Source organism: Corvus cornix, chromosome 3 (genome assembly GCF_000738735.6).
Source record: "Corvus cornix cornix isolate S_Up_H32 chromosome 3, ASM73873v5, whole genome shotgun sequence".
In the NCBI taxonomy this organism is placed as follows: Eukaryota; Metazoa; Chordata; class Aves; order Passeriformes; family Corvidae; genus Corvus; species Corvus cornix.
In genome coordinates, this window is record NC_047056.1 from 89,618,095 (window position 1) to 89,631,537 (window position 13,443).

At 35.8% G+C, this 13,443-nt stretch overlaps 1 protein-coding gene across 1 annotated transcript in view; it reads right to left on the reverse strand.

Moving 5' to 3' along the window:
• Nucleotides 1–13,443, reverse strand: part of PRIM2 (DNA primase subunit 2) — a 102,559-nt gene that overhangs the window by 13,746 nt on the left and 75,370 nt on the right. Inside the window, exon 11 of the mRNA XM_039569462.1 lies at nt 478–604. Coding sequence (XP_039425396.1) covers nt 478–604 — 127 coding nt within the window. The remainder of the gene's footprint in view (nt 1–477; nt 605–13,443) is intronic.

Below are 13,443 nucleotides of genomic sequence, written 5' to 3' on the forward strand. Positions count from 1 at the left end.
AAAGCATAGTCCATTGTAAAAATATCCCTTTATAAGTACCTTAGAAAGTTCCACCACCTGAGTAACGGCAGAAGTTTTTTGTCCCAGAGTGAGTTTTGAGACACAACTGAATGAATGACTTAGTACTAGCATAACAGTGAAGCCAGCACAGGTTTCCCATGTTTAGTCATACAGCTGTAGGAGCTTTTAAAATACCCTAGCAAACTTCAGACTTCCTGTACAATTGATCCATATTTCAGAACACCTCTACCTGGTCATTTCTTAAAGCATCTGCACATTTAAAGTCTCCTTGAACTGCATGACACAATGAATATAAAAACAGCAGTTATCAAGTCTGATCTAAAGAGAACAATTCAAGACCACTGTGGTCTGGAAATTAAATACATAATTTAAGAGACTACAGGAGGGAATAACTTCTCTAGCCAAAGGATTCTGATGTTTGTAAACACTTGGGGTTTTTCCCCTTAAGGAACTCACCATGATAATCCCCTTGACTTGGTGGATTGGACATGATAATCTTCATGCAGCTGTATGGGGTATAATCAGTCCTCTTTCCTTCTTTCCCATAGTTGTGGCGAATGCTGTAAGCATATCCTTTGTCAAACTGAATAAAAACAGAAGAATAAATTCGTACACATTGGGTCAGTAATTTTATCTGCTCTGCAAATAGAAATGCTGAATAACAAAATATATTTTCCAAACATACTCAAACTGAGGAAAATGAAAACCTATTTGCTTGCTGCTAGCTTTGGAGTTTATATTACATGAACTTGAATTTGTACATATACATGTTTTACAGACACATCACAAGAGAAGTGAGTAACTGCATTGATTTAAGGTCTTTTCAGCTGATTCTGTAATGGCTTTAAAGATAAGATGATATAAAGAGGAAAATTTTGAACCCCACAATATTATTAAATGGAGAAAACATGGTAATTTAAAATCTTTCACAAATGTCCATACATTGATTGCCTGATCAGGGAAAAAAAAATAGAAATACAGATTTCTTTACTCAGGTTCACATTCTTGTTCTTCCAATGTATAATGCTACACCTATACTTTGCTTCAGCACCGAAGTTCAATTCTTCAAATTCTAAAATTAAGTATACTTTGCTTGTATAAAAAAAGATTTTCTCTTTTGTCTACCAATAGACTATCAACTCCTCCAATAAAATGAAATCTTCTGAAGTAATATAGATGTAGTCAAACATTTATCTTGACAGCTGAGCACAAAGCTATCAATATATCATTTTAGATAAGTCCTATGGAGACCATTCAATTACATGACTTCACATCATTTTTTTACATGGTAAGAGGTGACCCATAGTAGAATCAGATTACTTAATATACAGATTCCATTAAATTGCATTAGCTACAATAAGACATCAAGGAACATTTGTTCAAATACCATACTTCCAGTTCTAAAAACCACAAATATGATAAAATAATGAAACATCATATTTATAATTACACCTCTTTGGTCTCTCTTTGCCTCAAAAAAGAGCTATGACAGTACGTAAAAGGAAAAACTCTGCTCTTGCTCAATTCAAAATTATAGCATTAATCTTAAATTCTACATCTAAGTACAGACAATTCCCATAAGAATTTAAATTTTCTTCTCAAAAACCACTTTAAATTAATTTTTTACTCTGACTCTGGTATTTTCCTAATAGAAGACAACGTAATATATTGAGAAGAATCATTCAAACATACAACTGCTAACACTACTACTGCAAGGATATTCTCATTTCTACCGATAAAAGCAGTTCCCTATTTGGCCTGTGGATGTCCAAATAGTACTTCAGAATATTCATATACCTATGAAATCTCCTGACTGGACTAAAGATGACAAAAACAAAATAGAAACAAAAATGTATTTTTCTTCATATAAAACACTTCAATGTTTTTGAAAATATAGTCACTTGAAACTCTGTAACATAATATGCAAATATACGTGATAAATGTGTATAAAAATATACACAAACTTTGAGAATAAAATCCTAAATTGCACCTGACTCAAACAGTAAAAAAAAACTTATCCATCAAGATGCTGCTCATAACCAAGTCAATGCACAAAGAAGACTAAAATTCAGCACTTAACCCTAATAAGGCTTAAGACATCCAAAGCTCTGAACAAACATTGACTAATTAATCCATACTGTGCACTTGGCAAAGTGACTTTACTCTACTTTAAAAGACTTTTTAAAAAGCAGGAAAGGGAAGCAGCAAAGAGAGACAACAGCATTTTGTTTTCTAGCATAGCCACAGGCAGGATCAAGCGGGTGGGAATACTCCTTCCTATCTAGCCAACCTTTCTGCTCAGGAGATAAAAGAACTGGTTGGTTGAATAGCAAATAAACACTACTTTTTCTAGCAACAGAGTTGGGCTTACCAACTCATCATTAGAGAGAACTCTCTAGGTGTGTGCACACACTCGGAAAGGCCAGGGAACAGCTCCCCACCCCTTCGCAGGGCCCCAGCAGCTGCTGGCCAAGTCCTGCTGCTGCCCCTGTTGGAGCAGCAAGTGGTTTGGTTATCCTGAAAAACAGCAAAGATCAAATACAAAGACGTGTGCATTTTAATTTCCAATCTCTGCATGAACCTGTTAAACTGAAGATGGAATCTGTGATCCTGTAGCCACCTATTCTTCTACCCAAAAGCTCTGGAATTTTTCCTCCTTTTCAAAAGATGAATTAAAGCACATTTCCATCTTCTTAACAAAGGATGTTTGAGCAAACAATTAAGTTACACTAAATTTTTTTTTTTCAAGGGTAAAGCAAATTGTGATCGCTTCAGGATGCACTGCTTAGTTTCCTAGAAAATTAACACCCCTCTTTAACAGTTATGTATACTAAAATCTTGAGCTGTACTTTTCACATCACTTGCCTTAATGCCCACAGAAATTACTTTTAGTACTTAACTCAGTACTTTATGCTGAGAAGCAGCTCTTGCAGTAAACAGAAACAACAGCTACATAATAACACAACACGGCCTTGGGACAGGCTGCATCTTTTCTCATTGCTTTCTTGTAATCCTGTTTGGTTCCCAAGAGTTTTTGCAGTGGCAGATGGCAGAGAATAACACAGCTACGTGGTGCAAGTTGGCACATGTGCAGTTACATGCTTCACTGAGAGCTCTCTCATCCTTGTGATTCAGCTTTTCTTATCATTGATCACAGAAACGGGATTTTAGCACGGCCGATATCTGACAGGCTGCGTGGTCATCCTCAGCAGGAAGAAACCATGAACTGCGGCATTTCATTATAGAAAACACATCCTGCAGAACAACCTTCTTTGTACACTGGGGAATGAACTCCATGGTCTGCCTCGTTCTTTCCTAATATCATTACTCTAGGATGTGCATAAAGGAAAAAAAACACAAGAAGCAACCCCTTTTGCTAGAAAAATCACCAAGGTAAAATTAGACATGTTTGAAATCTGCAGAAACAAGAAGGCAGAGTGATCTGTTCCTTCCTGTTTATTCTAACACCTCAAATTGAAGTGGCTCAATTTAAGTTCCTCGAAAAAAATAAATTATACACAGTACATATCATGCATGTAGGTGTTTGCAGGGTCATTCTAACTTCTTATAAATTGCTTGGTTTTAAACTATTTTAGAGAAACAGCTTAAAACTACTATTACCATCTATTCTAACTGCAATCTACCAAAAGGGCATTATGGCAACAACCTGTAAAAGGTCAGACTCAAATTAAGTGATTTGAAAAATCACCAAAAATTTTTGGTGATTTTTATAAGAACTTTTGAGGGTCTTACTGAACCCAGGTATGAAGTTGCTAAACAGTAACGAAGCTGCAGGAGCAAGTACATTTCCATTGTACTCTGCATGACAGTTTTCACTGAGATGAAACTAAAGAATACAAAACCAAAAAATGATTCATCAAAAATCTGGGCATGCTCTACACATCCCACCATAGTCTGTGCTAACTATCAACAGAAACTGCCAAAGTTACTATGAAACAGTAATACTGAAGCAAGACCATTACATTATTGAGATTACCTACTGCTGGTCACACTTGACAGCAAGGATTCTCTGCAAGTTTTTAACTGTAAGCCCACATCAGGACTATCTCACTTACTTTGCCTCTATTTAACTCTCTGAGCTTTATAAAATCTGCAACTCATTTATAATTTATGTGTGAGGTGAATGGGCCACGGCTTTGGCAAGGGAGAAGGAGATTAAGAAATATGTCTCGTTTAAGCAATGAACTGATTCACACTGAAGCCAAGAAGCTGAGGCAAAGGCAGCCCTATCAAAAATTGTCACTCGGATCTTGGAACGTGCAAGTCTAGGCATTAGCAGCAGTGTCAATTTCTGTTTCAAAAAACTGCCAGTCAACTCTCCAAGCTTTAACCTGATCACTGAAGACAAAGTTTTTAAGGACTTCTCTTTCCTTTAGGCATGGCTGTAGGATGCTCGTGACATCATCAGCAGAGCACTTCAGACCAGACAGGTGGGTGGTTTTGAGGTTTTATGCACCAGTGTTTGTTGTAATAAACTGATATGTCCACTGTATGATACTGAATATACTAAAGATGATACCGGCTATCCTGGTGACACTGAGGCTTTCTTAAGACAACTTCTCCCTATAAGAAACAAAGCGCTTAGTACTGACAAGTGGGACAAAACCTGTAGTCCAAAGCCAGAATCAAGGAGGCTTGGGAGACAGTTCACTTGGTATAGGTAAGTGTACTGTAGCAAAGAACTTATATTTTGCTTTTATGTGGTACATTCACAAGAATATCAGGGTACTGCAGATTAATTTGCCTAATAAATGTTAGTTAAGACACACGTACTATACTAGATACACTTCACTAGAAGATATACAAGTTACAAATTATAGTGTAAATAAAAAGGGATAGATATAGATACAGATATCTAAAAGCTGTAAATTTGCAGCTGGTATAGCCTAATACCAGATTACCATGTTCCAGATAGGAACTTCAGGAAAACGTATTTTCAACAAGTTCTGATCATATAAATGCATACAAGATCTTTAGACGTGGAATGAGGATGTACCTCAAAGGGACCATTTGGCAGGTGTATGTTCTCCTTTGAAGGAAAGTTTTCAGTGGACAAAGCAGGAAAGCATGGGTCATGTCTGCCACGTAATTATCAGTTTGATATAACAGAATATACTTTCAAAAGAGAACTACAAGAAATGACATTCCCCAGGCACTCCAGCCACTGAACAATGGGCATCATGTCATCATTGACCATTACCTTCCTTGTATCACTTGCCATATTTGCAGATTAGTATCTGTAAATAGAAATAGGTGCCCCATAAAATTTGTTATCAAATCTGATATTCAGCATGCATATTAGGATAGAAAATAATTTGCTGACAGGTCTTGCAAGCCCTGTATGTTCAGGTCCATACTTCCACAAAACTTTCATGTTTCAGTTAAAACTACTTTTATATATTCATGTAAGATTTTATGCATCTATTCCTTACAGTACTGGGAAATTTATTTATTTGTAGTCTATCAACTAAGAAAAATGGCACACAAACTTTGTCTGGCTTCTTGGCTGACCACCTGATTATTTTCAAGTCTGCAAAATTCAAAGAAGTAATGGCTTAACACCTCTTTTTTTTAAACAGTCATTGGGTAATTTCCTGTCTAAAATTGTTGAGCCTGTATAGATAACAGCTTCAAATTTATAAATTTATCACACACAGTCATGTATCTGCTGAAATAATTGGTTCTCTTTTTCATCCATTTCCTAAGCAGTCACTCTAATCATTACTGTTGACACTGCTTAGTTGGCGTATCTTTTTCCAAGCAACTTTTCTTTCTTTAAGCTCATTCTTAAAATAACCTCAATTTAAGATTACCTTTTTGCAAGCACAGTTGTATTTAGGAGCACAAATAAATGCTTCTCTATCTGCCAACAACAAAAATTTGTCCTAAATTACCGTCCTGTAGCCCAATTTCTACCTCAAAAGTACAGATCAGAGACATCACCTAAAACCGAACTGGAAAACTACTACATTGTGTAGCAGTCAGCACAGACCAATTCACAGCAATATAAAAAACCTTTTCCCCTCCAGTTCCAGGATTTCCAAACTACATGAGGCAAGAACCACTTAGCCCTGGAGATGGTTTCATCTGCTATAAGAAAACCAGAATTTTTTGGTATCAAACACCTTGTATACTACCCATATGAGCATAAAGTGTGTGGCTGATGAACTAGCAAAAATCTGATACCACAGGCTTCTATTTACAGCAGTCTAAGCTTGCCTTAGTATAATTTAGCTAAATATACAATTTATGTACACAATTTCTTCACACATTTACATGCACCAAGACTTTGAACCAGGAAAAGTAAAACATAAACCGCAGCAGGCTGTCTTCTGCCTCAAGACACTGCATCAAATTATCAGCATAACACATCTTAAAGCCATCTCTGTAACAACTTGATTTTTCTTAGGCACATGCCTGGTCACCTACAAACGATTTTATTACCTACTTCAAAACTGCAATATTTCTTTCTGTATCTAAATTATTCTGATGTTTCAGTTGGGATAAAGTTAATTCTCTTTTGAGTAGCTGGTACAGTGCTATGTTTTGGATTTAGTATGAGAATGATGTTGTTAACACACTGATATTTTGGTTGTTTATAATTAGTGCTTACTCTGAGTCAAGGACTTCTCAGTTCCCCATGCTCTGCCAGTGAGGAGGTGAACCACAAGCTGGGAGGAAGAACCAAAAGGACAGTTAGTGGCTTGTTGGGGGGGGAGATTGTGATCTGGGGAGGGGGGACGACAGGGGTCCTCTCTCTATTTTTATTTTGATGCCTATGAAAGTTAAACAGAAGTAGAATAGTAACTCACTGCATCTGCAGAAATAAGATTCCGCTCCAGACATCTAAATCCAGACATCTGCCATTATTATCAGTGGCGGTCAATGCAATCAGAGGAGTCTGGGGAGCAATTCCATTTGCCCTGGAGGCTCATTAAATAAATCATTCTCTAGACACTATTGACTATAAGGGCTAGATTTCTATTGGTCATAATGGCAGCTTATAATCCTAGTGTAAAGAGAATGTATATCAAGGAGAAAAGAAATTCAGTATGTCTGTATCAAAACTGAGAGAAATCCATACTCTTATGTATACCACAGCACTGTGTATTACAGATTCACAGAGAAGATGGATGAAGACTGGCAAGGGGCCCAAAGTCCAACAACTAATTTCCTACTGCTTATTCAAGCTCTATCAATTCCCTAAACAAGAATGCTCTCATATGATGTTCTATAGTTTTTATTTGAATTTTACCCTAAGCCTCAGGTTTTTAAATGTGGCCACATCACTCAAAGAGATTCAGTGACTTAGACTGAAAAACATCCTTTCAACCAAAGTGAGAAAGTTATCAACATTTGATACAACTGTGGAAAAAAACCCTGCCTTTTACTGATATGGTTAAACCTCTTGGACAAGGATCAATGACAGAACAAAAGGATATTAAGTCCCAATCACATGTTTCAGGATGTCAGCAAATCCTCAGTATAAGTGTAGATTAAAACAAATTGATTTATTTTCTAGATAAATTGATCATTAGAAAAAAAAAATCAAATAATTCTTAAAATAAAATTACAAGGAGACAGAGTAATGAATAAATTTCCTCAGGCTGATAAGTATTCCTTATGTCTACTCTAGAAACATACACACCTAACTTTTTTGAGGCAGTCATAAAAGAATGACAAAAGCAAGGCAATAAAACACAAAACAGTACATGGATACTTGAGGTTTGTCAACCCATTTGAACATAGAGTAAACTAGATATTGGAGCTCTCCTAACAGCATCGTTTGGCTCAAGATCACTGGCATACTCTCTAAAAGCTCTGCTATAAGACCAGATTTTTTTATTTATTAACAGGACAATAAAAGACAAAATCTCATTTTAAGATAATGATCAAACAGAAGTTCAGAAAACCAGGTATCAGCCCTTGCTGTCATAATAAAAAGAACTGCTTACATATAAAGAACAATTTATATTCTGTCTTATGCAAAGTTCACTATAATCAAGACATATTTCAACTCTAGACTGCAATTTTGACAAGAGCTTTTCTGCACTCAACAAAAGAAAGCTTGTTTCAAAAATACACAAGACTATTTTCCTATCTTTTTTTTTTTTTTACGAAAAGATGACTTGACTGCAGGGAAAATGGGAACAGAAGAATAAAGAAGCTCTACTACCAGACTGCTCTGAACTGTCTCAGAAGAAGTAACACACATCTCATTTTTAGTGCCTCCTGTAAACTTCTAAAAACAGGGAAATAACTGTGGTAAAAAAAGCACAGGGAGCCCAACTACTGTAATTGTGGGCTTTTTTAAAAAGTTTGTTATAATTCACTAGTATTGCCCCAATTCTCATGCCCCAAATTCAACTCCATTAAGTAGATGAAATAGAAAAAGAAAATAAATTGGAATTTAAACAGCAAAACTTGCCATAAAGACCACATGCTTCCACTCCCACATGTACAGCAGGTGACCAAAAGAAAAACAGGGAAACAGAAAACAAACTAACAAAAAACTCCAAATCCCCAAAAAGCCCACAAATAAACCATATTTGGGGGACATCTTGTTTTTCTCCTTTGTGAGTGGACATAAGGGATGCAGGGAGCAGTGAAAGTTTAGCACATACCACATTATGTGGAATTCAGTTTCACAGCTAAATAGCATTGTACATTTCATACAAAATCAGAATCCAACTTTCTTTCAAGAAGTAGTAACATCTGTAATGTTGAAATACTTAAGCCCTATCATAGTCATTTCCTTTTCCTAAATCAATATATTAAACTTGCAAAACATGAATTGCACATAGAACAAATAATGTATGAAGAGCTGTTCTGTCTTTATTCATGAGATTCAACTGATCTCAAAGACATGAGGCAGAATGTTAAATCAATTCTGAAAGCAAAAGTACATTTTTATTTACATCGTGCCTATTGTGATATATCAGCACATTTGATACAACATGCTGCTTTTCTGGATGACTGAATATGAAATACAGCCACGATTTACTGGCTGAATATAGACTGAATATAACATGTATATGATGTTACACAAACTACATGGACATTATCAAACGAAAGTATTCAGAATTATGGGGCTTGTTTTTGAAAACAGTTTATACAATTACAGGATACCTGAATGTTTGATAAAATAATTTTAAAGTATTATTTCAACTAAGAGTACCAAGATTAAAAAAATTTCTATCAAAACTTTTCTGTTCAAAAAGAACAGGAACACAACTGGAAGAGACCTGCTGTGTCATTCAGCTTGTCCTGGAAGGTAGTAAAAAGATACGGATGAAAAGATTTGCATCTCAAAAACCTCTAACCTGTCTCAGAACTTGGGGTAAATAGCCAAAGAGCTTAAATACATTACCAGTGGTGTGTGCAGCAGATGGTTAGAGGCAGCTGCATGGTTAAGAAGGTATTCAAAAGAGTCTGCTAAAAGCTCTATATTTAGCAACACTCAGATACTTCAAAATCCCTAAACTTAGAAATGTATCAGCCAGATAGGCAAATCCATCTATTACTTTTCTTAAAATGTCATGGAATGACTTTCTTGCTGCTGCTGTGAGGGCCAATAAAACAGAAACCTCTTCTGACAAGTACAGTCCATCTACACTGATAATGAAGTGCAAGACTGACAAGTGGTTCAAAACTACAAAACGAATCTTAGAAAATTAAAGGTCTGGCTTCAATATTCATTTTTATACATGCAGTTCTAAAAAGACACTACATCATGGAATATCAACAGCAGTGTGTGTTGCTGAGAATAAAGCAAGCCATAAGAGAGCAGATTCTGATCTAAATTAGTTTCAGTACAGGAAAGATAATTATTGCTTTCACTCTCTTCACTGCAAGAACCATATCACAACCAGCTCATACATTAGATTATTAAATACAGATTTCTGTGTCTAATATGTAACAACTACAAAAAGTGATCCTGTTTCTTTTTATGGTAGCTAGCACAGTTAAACATCACTAAAACTATGCCATCACTGTTAATGTCCTGGAAGAGAGATTATAGCTAGAGCCCTTCTCTATCCCTAAGACATGTTACAGGCTAAAAAATGGCCCAAAATGCTCCCTTTTAATGTAATTCAGAAGATGAAAACTGAAAATCATACATTTTTAACAGGGTAAAAAATGCTGAACAAATTAAAGCACTTTAAACTGCATAATCATAGGCAAATGCCACCATAACTTGGGCATCACAACAAAGACTGCAGAGTTTCAGCTTTAACTAGGATAATTGGGAAAACCGGAAAAGGGATTGAGTTTGGAGTGAAAGAGCACACATTTTTACCATCACGTATTACTGTGATTCCTCAAATATTTAAGTGCACACTCTAGCCTTCAAGTATATTACACAGTCTAATACTCTTCAATGTTTTCTAGTACCTCATCTTCAGTTGGGGTCCATTGGAATAACACCCATGAAACAAAAATATAGCAAAAAATAATGGGTTTATACCAGGTCCATTTCATTTAAGAAATACTGCTTTAAGACTTTGAATCTATTATGCAAAAACTAGTCGTTCTTTAATTAGAAGTTTCTGTAACAAAAATACTGTCTTATGAAAAAAAGTTATAAAATGAAAGTGGAACAGATTTTTGTCAATATTCCTAAGCTTAGATAACTCTAAGAGACACTGATATACCGATTTTTAAGTTAAGGCTTGAGAAAAGGAAGTTTCAGAGGGAAATACACAGAAATATGGTTGAGTTTAATATGCATCTACATTAGCTACAGGGCATAATTAAAACATAATTATGTCCCAAAGACACTTCCTCCTTAGCATCCTGAACTTCACGGACAAACCTGTAAGCACCTTGGGTTTAAAAGGTCAGGCAACATTGTTTAAAGTAAAATAAATTCTTACAAGTAAAAGGTAAAAAAGTAAGGGTTTCCTTTGTTTTTATTCCTTCTAGTGCTCATAACTTCCAATGTGTCAGTCAAAAAGCAAATTATAATACAAACTGAAGGCAAACAGTACCAAGTGAAGTTACAGATTATTCCCCTGACAAAAGGAACTGGTGCAGCATCTACCATTGGAAGGGATCTGCATGTTTATTTATATATTTCTGTTTACATTAAGCTGTAAGTTAACAGTACCTTTTCAGTGATGGTTACATATATAGCACATGGGCAGAAATGGTGAAAAGAAAATTACTTTCATCTTACTTTCCTTAAATAAGTGGAACACCTAATCTTATATTCACATCTCATTTTTCACCATCTGACTTCTTATTTGTCAACTGGAATTATGATGTGTATTGTTTATTTAATTTGGAACCAAAAGTTTATTTAATTTGGAACCAAAAGTAAAACAAACTATACGAGAGAAACAGCCACAGAACAAGTCTGTATTTTTTGTTTAGTGAAGAGGTTAGAGCAGCAATACCTACAAACTTGCACATATTTGTGTGAGGACTGTGAACAATGTAGATGTTACTGGTAAATCTCTTTGCAGCAAAGTCAGAATTTTTTATCCATCAAGAAAGCAGAAATGGTACCAACTGCTTTGTAAAACTTGTACTATAAATCATACCAGGCAGCAACATCCACAAATGCAACATGGCATGTTATTTTAATGACAGCAATTTCATACTATTATTTATATCTAAGTCCTAATAAAAATCATTATCTGATGCAAACAACTTTAAACAATTTTGATTTGATCTCACGATGCCTAATTAAACAGGAAGCACACAGCTATCTCTAGCTCTGATTAGATGAGCTAATTTTCTGCAGTCTTTCTAGAATCACTGTGTACACAAGACTAAACACAAGTAACACTGACAATGCTAATAGGGACTTCCCTCTAGCCATGGTTATATCTTTACAGGCATTGCTAATCATCTCTACTTTTGATACAGCAAGTAAGGAATCTTATCCCAGTTCCTTCCTATGATTTGGCAGAATTTAACAGGATTCTGCAAGAAGTTATTCAAGTACGATCACAGAAAGATAGAATCATTTATGTTAGAAAAGACCTTTAAGATTGAGTCCAACCGTAAACCTAGCACTGCCAAATCCACCACTAAGCCATGTCCCTAAGTACCCTCCTTCTTGGCATACAATCAAATGCAACCCCTGTGAGCGTGCTTTCTCAGTCCTCTCTGTTCCAGAATCCATTCCAGAATCCTTCCTACTGCTGTAGTCAATAGGCACACAAAACAAATTGACAAAAGCAAACCATGCAGATCAGTGTGTCAGTAACACCAACAGAACTCAGATGATCTTTCAAAATTCTGAAGCACTCCACAAGAGAAGGGAAAAGAATGCTAGCAAGCACAAGCAAATATGCACAGCACACACAAGACATGAAGGACACAAAGGACAAATTCCCACCTACAAAACACAACTTTAAGTAACAATATATGACAGCAAGAATCTTGCACAGACTTAGCACACATACTGTGATAGCCATAAAGCCAAAACCAACCTAATTTTAATGGCCATTGAAGCTTATTTCCATTCAGCTAAAGAAGGATATTATGTTTCTATGATTCTAAACTTAATGGCCAGATCACAGAGGTTTTGCAAGAAAATCATAGTTGTCAGGCTCAGCTCCAACCATTCATATGGAACCAAATGGTGAAGAAAAATAGCTGCCCACAACATAAGTTCTCAGGATTTTCAGTTATTTACATCTAGCTCCTCACTGCTTATTAGTAAACTACTACAGCCAAAGGAAAATAAAACAAAATCTTTTTCCAGATACAACCAACAAGAATACTACTAATTCAGCTCGACTCAAATGTAACACCAGCAATCCATGCATTTATAGCTTGAAGTCATGCTTTTCATTCTCATGCCTAGTTGTATAAATTTTTACTATGAAACAAATTCACTCAAAACGCCTCTTCTGCATATTGCTTATTAAAATACAAAAGGGCCTCCAGACTATTCTCTTCAGCCAAGATCAAGGCAGCTAATTGATCTCAGGAGCCACCTGTCTTCATGTGAATATCACCTTCAAAAACAGTTATGTCCCATTTGAACAACACACCTGTTCTCCTCCAGGCTTCAATTTGTGTGGAAAATAAAACACTGAGGAAGTTGTACGAAAGGAGTAGATCTCCTGATGTTTGACTCACTGATATTAAGCTGATTTCTGGAAACTAACATGACTAACGTTTTAACTTCGTGTTCAGTGTATCACTGTCTCAGAGGCTGTTCAGTTCCTAACAACCATCTCAACATATAACTCAACATCTTGGTTGAATCACTTCACAGTTGTGCACAAATACTCTGATTTCATAGACTTGTCCTTCTTTTCTTTACCTGGCGCTTTTCTTTAGCCTTTGGGGTTAAAATTCAAATTAAATATTAATTTTTACTTCAAGCTACATGCCTAGGATGTAAGCCTTGGACCACCTACTGTCTTGAAACACCCCTAA